Source organism: Gadus macrocephalus, chromosome 15, assembly GCF_031168955.1.
Source record: "Gadus macrocephalus chromosome 15, ASM3116895v1".
Classification (NCBI taxonomy): domain Eukaryota; kingdom Metazoa; phylum Chordata; class Actinopteri; order Gadiformes; family Gadidae; genus Gadus; species Gadus macrocephalus.
This window is the reverse complement of record NC_082396.1, coordinates 23319769-23328713: the sequence shown is the minus strand read 5'-3', so window position 1 is coordinate 23328713 and position 8945 is coordinate 23319769. Positions and strand designations below refer to the sequence as shown.

General features: G+C 42.8%; 1 protein-coding gene across 1 annotated transcript; it reads right to left on the bottom strand.

Annotated features, from left to right (window-relative positions):
• Positions 1–1377: 1377 nt before the first annotated feature.
• Positions 1378–3353, bottom strand: LOC132473423 (uncharacterized). Its single transcript, XM_060073547.1, has 2 exons — positions 3134–3353; positions 1378–2725 (listed from the first exon to the last, which is right to left on the bottom strand). Exons 1-2 carry the CDS (start codon positions 3324–3326, stop codon positions 1689–1691), a joined length of 1230 nt encoding a protein of 409 aa, XP_059929530.1. The 5' UTR covers positions 3327–3353; the 3' UTR covers positions 1378–1688.
• Positions 3354–8945: the final 5592 nt, after the last annotated feature.

Below are 8945 nucleotides of genomic sequence, written 5' to 3'. Positions count from 1 at the left end.
TGCTCATTACAGGTTGAAAATGCAGTAACTACCGGGAAGACAGGGCTTGCATGTACAGATGAGTAGCGCAGGTGGAACGCAGGGACAGTCAGGAACATCGAGCCAAAAAGACTGAGGGACATAAACTTCAGCCACCACAGGGCAGGAGATGAATTTGGTATAAGGGTGTCCGGTGCTCAGCCACTACCAAACACCCCACAATATATGTCACATGCCGAATTCTTGACTAATGTAGACAAAGACCCAACAAAGCCACTTTTCCAGTTAAAAAACAGTCTGTTGGGCAAGTGTTACAGAGCCAAACCAGTAGTGCAACCCTGTAGCCTTGCACATACTGCAGTAGATGCAAGATTTTTAAGACCTCATCAAACCCATGCTGGTTCTGATCTCACATGTGAGACATGTAAAAGCTTTTATGAGTGTTATGTTCAAGTGAGTAGTGCACAGGCTTCTACTCTAGAATCTGAGACAAGGGAGCAGAGTTCTTCAGATTTGTGGCACAACGCACGAAAACTAAGAATAACTGCAAGTGCAGCTAAAAAGGTTCCTTATAGAGCATCCACCAATCCAGACAAATTCATTGCAGAGCACCTCTACCCCTCCTTTCGTGGCAACTACGCCACAAATTATGGTAAAGAGAATGAGGTGGTTGCTGGCAATGCACGTAGAGAGCAAGGCATGAGCATTACACAAATGGGCATCACTGTTAATGTTACAGAGCCATGGTTGTCAGCAAGCCCAGATGGGGTAATTGACTCATCTGTGCTACTAGAAATAAAATGTCCCGTCCCAAGTAAACTCCATTCTACCCTCTTGGATCAGCTTGACCATACCTGCAGTGATATCAAGCTAGTAGATGGAGTACCACAACTTCAGAAAACAGGTAGCCGAGGATATTACATGCAGGTACAAATAGGTATGTTCTGTGCCGGTCTGAAGATGGCCAAACTGTTTATCTGGAGCCCAAACGACACAGTTATGTTCACTGTACCATTTGATGAGCCCTATGTTCTGGAGAGGGTAGGACATCTGAAGAGATTTTATTTCTCAACAATGTTGCCCCAGCTTGTAGATGAATTCGTTGGTCAGCAACTGAAACTACACAACAGATATGTGAGCATAATGAATTCATAAAAAAGCACCTAAATAAGAAACATTTTATGCTGCAGCTGCTGCTGCTGTTAACAGTATGAAGTATTTTTTTTATGCAATCAATTCCATATATGCTGAGATTAAGTATTGTTGTAGATAGGTGAATATTACAAAGTAGTGTTATTAAATCAGTTTAATGTCACATTGTGTAATCAGTCTTTCTGTAAAAACAAATCTTATACAAAGAGTAAATATAAACAGTACAATTACAAAAGGAAGCAAGTGTCAATACGAAATATACAGGAGCAATTTATGTAGATGTACAAAGTAGTGTTATTAAATCAATTTCAGGTCACATATTGTGTAATCAGTCTTTTTGTAATCAGTCTTTCTGTAAACCTTTCTGTAGATGTATAAAGGGTGTGTGTGTGTGTGTGTGTGTGTGTGTGTGTGTGTGTGTGTGTGTGTGTGTGTGTGTGTGTGTGTGTGTGTGTGTGTGTGTGTGTGTGTGTGTGTGTGTGTGTGTGTGTGTGTGTGTGTGCGCGTGCGTGCGCCCTACCCCTACCCCAACAGCATCAGAACACAACCGTTGTCACCTATCGCTCACAGATGAGATCACCCCTTAAGTTGGCTAGGGCCACACAGATTCTGAGGATTTTTTCAATTTTGGGCGTCATGTTTATTGGTATGACATGAGACAAGATCTTATATACTTTAAGTCGCCTAATTGCTCTGTCAACATGAATCCGCACATTTGCAATCCTGCGAGTTGCTGTGACTTGTTCCTCAGTTAGCTGAGAACCCCCTCTAGTGAAAGCGGGCAGAACCAATTTGACCCTTCTTTCAAACAATAAATCACGAATTAAAAACCCACGATCTGCCATGACTTCATCTCCAGGCCTCAAATAGTCCAAGATACCAGAGTTCATAGTGATAAACTTGTCACTGGCGCGTCCTCCATATCCACTTGAGATAAACATGATTAAGCCACATGGGGCAACAACAACAAGGTACTTGATTGTATTGTGCGAGTAGTAATGGCTGTAGGACTCTCCTCTAGAGTCAAGATTTTTCGCCTTCTGTAACAAACTTTCGCTACAGTCGATGACACAGGTGGTGTTGGGGAAAAAGCGCTTGAATGCAGTTGGCATGGTGGCCTTAATGGTTTCTTTTGGAAGCCAGATAATAAGAGGGCGTAAGACCTCCTCCATTTTATCGATCCAGAAAGAGATGACCTTACTGGCTACACTCTGAGACACATGAAACTGCCTACCAAGGTCACCAAGCACACGATTCAATTTCAATTTGATCAGTGTCATTAGTATCTGATCACGCACTGACAAAACAGAAGCCCTTTCAGCAAATCCTTCTAAGGTGGAAACAAGAGAGTTGAAGGTTTCCAGTGAGACTCCAGTGTAGAGGAACGAATCTGCATCACTCTGAAGCATGGAATAGCTGAAATCTTCAGTTTGTGTTGTGGCATCTTCGGCCGTCTCCTCAACACCCTGCTGTTCACCATAGCTGTGGTCCCAGAGCGATGGATCTTCCCACTGGCTGGAAACAGTGCTGTGTGATGGTTGTTGTGGCACCTCAGGTATGCCCTCATCCTCCTGGTCTGTCACTTCTGCTGTTGCTGTAAAAACAGGGCACATAGGCTATGTTAAACGCTACAGTTTCTGTCAACGTTTCTCTCACTGACAACATAACAGTAAAAGCCTATGTCAAATGGTGGTGGAAGCTCTTCCTCGCTCAGGACTGACCAACATAACGATAGCAGCCAGCTCTACGATAGCCCTCAGAGGAATTCATACCACTGGCACTAACTACAGTGGCATTCAGGAATAAACCAATAATGGACATGTTTTCAACACATCTACTCTATCCAGCGACATAATGGGCATATTATTCATAAAAATGTAGGTTAGACTGCCCAAATATTTTTGTAGCACTGGCTGGTGGAGCTCGTAAAAATGTAAACAACTGGAGTTTACCTGTAAAGTGATGCGATCGCTTACATAATTCAACATTGAAAGTGGCTTACCTGTCGCTTCGACACGAACAATTGTTCGTCTCTTCTTCACTACTGGTCTGTCGTATCCAAGGAATAATTCCGGGTTGGGATGGTCTTCGGTGGGTCGTTTGTGAACGAAATGGTGCGAACAGACATAAACTTTTTTCGGCGGATGTTTCAGTTTAAGCACAGCTAGCCAGTCTAAACGTCTGCTCTGTGGCATTGAATGTAGCCGATAGGGAACCGGACAAGGACATCCTCTCCTTCGTATTTTGTGATCAAAGCACTCAGTTTCTAAAAGGTTTTTAATTTTCTTCGAATTATTTGAGCAACCAACAACCGCACAAGTGGTGCCTGAACTCATATTTATTCACGGTCAATCACCTCAAACCGGAAGTAAGAAACCGGAGTCGGTGTCATGGCAGCGCCCGTTGTCTAGAGCGGAATAAGGTGAATAGGTGTTGATTGACACTAACGCTGCCAATCAACGATGACGTTTAATTGAAGCTACACCATTAGTGTAGATAGTACAACAGTTATCACTGCGACGTCGTTAATTTGTCAAAACGCCGGAAATATAACACCCATGAATTTGCTGTGTGCCAGTCAGGCCAACCGTCAAACGAGTACATCAATACTGAGACACGGGGTCAAGGTAGGGCTGGGCGATAAACCGATATTATCGATTAATTCGAGTGTGTAGCTCACGTCGACTTGTTCAAATTAAAATTGGTTTTCTCTTCAACATCCGCAAACGCTTCCCTCTCAGCTCCCGTAGTTTGGAATGGGCTCAGCCGGGACTCTCTAAATCGACGTCACTCGCTATGGGTTTGCATGTGTGCGCGTAGCCGTTTGTCTCAGGGATCTGTGCACGAACTCCCTTGCACTACAGATTACGAGCGTCAGTGTCGTACGCGATGGAGGGTGGGTGACATTCCTACAGTCTGTGATGATAGGCTATATTTCTACAAATGACTTACTATTACCAGCGATTAACATGACGAAACAACACGAACTAAGCTAACATTAGACTATAGTCATACCAGATAACGCCATACCAGCTAACCCTAACTATTTATATTAAACTCTGAACCATTTTGCAACAGGCAACTGTGTGTTGGTGCGTCTTATTGCTTCCCACGTCTGCGTCTGCATCTTTCCCACTCCTGGCTAATGGTTTCAGCTTTTGTACTGTATATCAGAAATGATCACCCTGTACCACACTGCTGACTTGTTGATGTTTTGTGAGCACTCACGCATTTCTCTAGGTATCTTAAGTTTCCTACTGGAGTCATCAAAACTTTGGACTTTGTTATTGTAAGAAATATTGTGTTGCAAAAACACTTTGTGTCTTACCCTTAGCGTTACCCTAACCTTAACCCCAGTAACATTTCTTTATCATAAACTACAAGTTACGCAAAATGGCATACAAACATCCAGTCCAATATGAAAGAAAAAAGCTAGCTTCATTAAGGAATCGAACCCCTTATCCCCGCGTTAATGAGTTGCTCTCTGACCACTAACCCATCAGGTCTTAGTACATGCGATTCAAGAGTTAACCACTTGACAATCTTTAAACTTCGGTTGCCTAGAAATTGTAAAGACAGACAGTGATGTGTGTAAATTCTGCGAGTATCCGTCACTCGCGATGTGTGTGCAGTCCAAAATGAAAGAAAAAACCTTGCATCACTAGGGAATCGAACCCCCAATCATCAGTTGGTCGTTGGTAACTGTAAACAAAGAGATCGCATTTTGTTGAACTGCTAACTAACAAACGGGTTTATGCGTTCACTGAACTAAGATTATGGAAATAAAAGACCACTTTTCCATCAGAAAAATCATCAGAACCGCTATTACCAACCCATAGACATTAAAGCCAAAACCTTTCTCACATGCACACCCATCGCGAGTGACGGCTATGCGCACACATGCACACCCATAGCGAGTGACGTAGGACGTAAAGTCCCGCCCAGGTCGAAGTGGCGTCGATTTAGAGAGTCCCGGGCTCAGCCCTCCCCCCGCACAGAGCGCGCATTTACCAAAGTGATACACAAACATGGCAGCGAGTTTGACAAGTTGTATACCACAATTTATTCATATATGTATAATCTATTTTGAGGTAAACATAATTCATTTGAAATATATCTGTGTGGTTTAATAATTCGTCGATCTGTTGGTAATTCGTCGATCTTTTGGTAATGCCTCGGGGCTCCAGTAGGGGGATCGCACTCCTCTTCCTCATTCAATACAGACGAGTGAAGGAAAGAGCTGCGTGCGTGTGTGTTTTTCCTCATTCTTCTCCCGTTACTATTCCCTTTCTTAAGGTAATTATTACCGTTTGCAAAACACTGTATATTTATGACCAGTGTTGAAAGTTTGAATGTTATGTTGGCACTTTATCAGAAGTCCTCTTATCATTAGAAATATTTTATGTTTACAGAAATATTTTATTTTATATTTTATATGTTTTACATTTTATGTTATCTTACAGGTTACACTGTTTACAATGGCAGGGCCTGCCATAATGCTTTTTTATGTAAATCGATTTAAATCGGAAATCGGATTTTTTATGAAAAAAATCAGGGATTTTTATTTTAGGCCATATCGCCCAGCCCTAGGTCAAGGTGTACCATAATGGGAACAAGGAGGGCTGAGGTTGCAAATGCAAACGCGTGGTGTGTTCATGTGTTATTCCAAGTGCTCTACATCCACACTGAAAGGACTCCAGAGGCAGACACATTTACATGACACTCAAGAAAATCGAAATATTCAGTTAGTCCGACTATGATTGGATTATTAATATGCCTTTGTTGATTTTTTCACCGCCATGTACAAACTGCCAATTGCAGTTGTCGAATTGAGGGTGTAACGACCCAGGTGGGTCTCTCAAGGCTCCGCCCATTTGTGCTGCTTGCCTGTTCTGTCACCTCCCTTTCTTGCGTGCAGGTCTCAGGTGTGTGCAATGACCCTGCTGATTGGGGAGGGTAGAAAAGACCTGCCGTGCCAACACCCAGGTCTCTCTCCTCTCCTCTGCTGGCTTTAGGCTTTTGTTTGGTTGTTCCAATGACTGATCTCACCACACTTTTAGTTACATTACATATTACTGACTTACACCACATCCCATTAACTTTACCTTAGTTCTGTTCAATCTTATGTAATAAATCATTGTTATTCCTTTACCCTGCGTGAGGCCTCCCCAGTTTATGTTCATGCCGGAGCCAGGCATGTTACAAGGGGCATAGCCAATTACGATTAGGCAATTTAGCAGACGATTTTATCTATTTCTGTGTTTAATACACACATTGACACACCGACGTCAACCATAGTCAACCATGCAAGGCGACAGCCAGCTCGTCAGGAGCAGTTAGGGTTAAGTGTCTTGCTCAGGGACACATCATCACTCAGCTAGGAGGAGCTGGGGATCGAACTAGCAACCTTTTGGTCAAAAGACAACTGCTCTACCTCCTGAGCTAAGCTGACCACAAAGTGTCACTGGTTAGGGTTAAGCATAGGCTCGTGTCAATCTATATATATGGCTTTTATCGGAATAAGCAGTGCATGTAAACGTACTGACTGCCGCCTGTGTTCAGGAAGCCATGTAGGGAAGCTTAGAGATCACGAACTGGTTCCAATGCAGAGTACAATTTTATCTTCAGGGTGAAAGATATTCGAGAGCGCATGACCATTGTTAAGTGGCCGTGAAATTTATTTATTTATTACATTGGATAAAAATAATTGAGTATTAGGATTCTGTTTCTAAACCGTTGATTCAAATACCATTTTGTTAAACAAATGTAATGTCAATATAATCGTAAAGGAATCATTTGAATGGTATCATACCAAAATTCCCTTTGCGATTCCGGTTAAGACATGGACGTGAGTGGTCGCAGAACCCATGTGCTCCGGTATAATATATATTATGTATATATATATATATACAGTATATACAGTATATATGTGTAAATCCGTTTGTTTGATTTAGTGAAAAGTCGGATTAAAGTGATAAAAGTGCACCTTTGGTTCAGCAGATTATGTGAAACTTCCTTTATACTGTGTCTACGGCTGAACCCTTTTTTGTCTCAGTAATACTCAGGACTACTATCAGTACAGGGGGGGGGGGGCTGGGGCGCCATCCTCTTGGGTGTTATCAGCCTGTCGCCATGACATGGCGATGCTATCAATGACACAGATATAAGTTTGCTGGCAACATATTCCAGTCTCTTATATTCGGCTGGAAAATCGCAAAGGGAGGAGAAATTGGGGCTGGAGAGATAGCTATGGGAGAGATGAGGCTGGAGGTCATTTCAGGTGTCAGGGGTGCACAGGTGGCCGAGGCATGCGCAGCTCGCCTCAATGGCGACTGGTTATTGTTCCGTCTCTGTCCGCACTGTCCGTCCGGACGCATCTCGGGGCTCAGGGGTGCATCAGTGGCAGGCGCGTTCGTGGACTCTTGAAGTGGCAGGAACCGGTTCTTCAGTGGCAGGGTTAATTTCAGTGACGGGCTAATCCGGCTGATACATGTAACTTTAGCTTTGGGTAGCTTAGCATTTGGCGTTGAGTGAACTTGTTGATTCACTTTGGTATGTTGCTTTGGCTTAGCGCCGACTCTGTGCCAGTGAGACGCAGCTGGAACTGTCTCTCTCTTGTCCAGCTTCGGGAAGGATACAGTGTAACTTTGATCATCTTGCTGTATCTGAGTGAGCTCAGCAAACTCACCCATCGGCACTGTGTCCTGTAGGAGTCCTTTGCATTTTTTTAATGCTGCTTGTCTCGTTTCAAATAAAGCCACCGTCTGTTGCAGTTTGGTGCAGTCTGTGCATTTCCCAGTCTCCGTGCCTGAGATATCCGAATACAGAGGCATGTTGGCGATAGGAAAGTCCAAGGCTTTTTCTGCGGTCTGATCCGGGAGTAAAAAGTGCCAAAATGTATTGTTGAATCGAGCGATTGAGGGCGACGGAAACAAACTATATACTGTTGGGTATTATGATCATGAAATAAAATAAGATAAAGTAGATCTGAACGATGAATTAAGTAGTTTTTTCCAATGCCTAGCGGAGCTTCGGGAAACATGACCTCTCTCTCTGCTGCCTGAAGAGAGTTAAATCGAAAACAGAATGAAAGATGATTGATTTTGCCATGAAATAATTATGTATGAGAGAGCGAGAGAGAGAGAGAGGCTTCAGAATGGTTTGCCAGACAGTACAGTACACCCTAGTTACTGTATATACATATGTCAATATTTCCGATTTTTTAAGCAGACCTCCTCAAAAACTGAAACGAACGTGCACAGAACACGCATTTCTCAGACAATTAACTTGCTCCACAAAACGATACGAGAGAGAGAAAGAGAGAGGGAGGAACAGAGAGCGAGAGAGAGAGGCTTCAGAAAGGGTGTGCGCAGATAGTACAGTGCACCCTAGTTATGTTTATGCCAAAACCACAAATGCTATATATATATATTGCCTAATTATATATATTGCCTATATATATATATATATATATATATATATATATATAGGCTATATATATAATTAGGCTATAATTATATTATTTAGCGTGTAATGAGACAATCTATCAGAAATATCAGCATGAGAAATCGGTGCATCAGACCCATGAACCTATAAAGAAAGACGTCATCTGAAGCGGGGGAGAACGTTTGCGGTGCTGGTTTGTGTCACGTAAGTACAGGGCTCTCAAGTCTCACGCATTCGGCGTGAGACACACGCAATTCACCCCATGCACACGCTCGAACCCGGTCTCATGAAAATACGTGACACTGTCACGTTATTTAATCTATTGAAACGTGATCAGGGACACGTATTTTCTACATTTTGTATTTCAA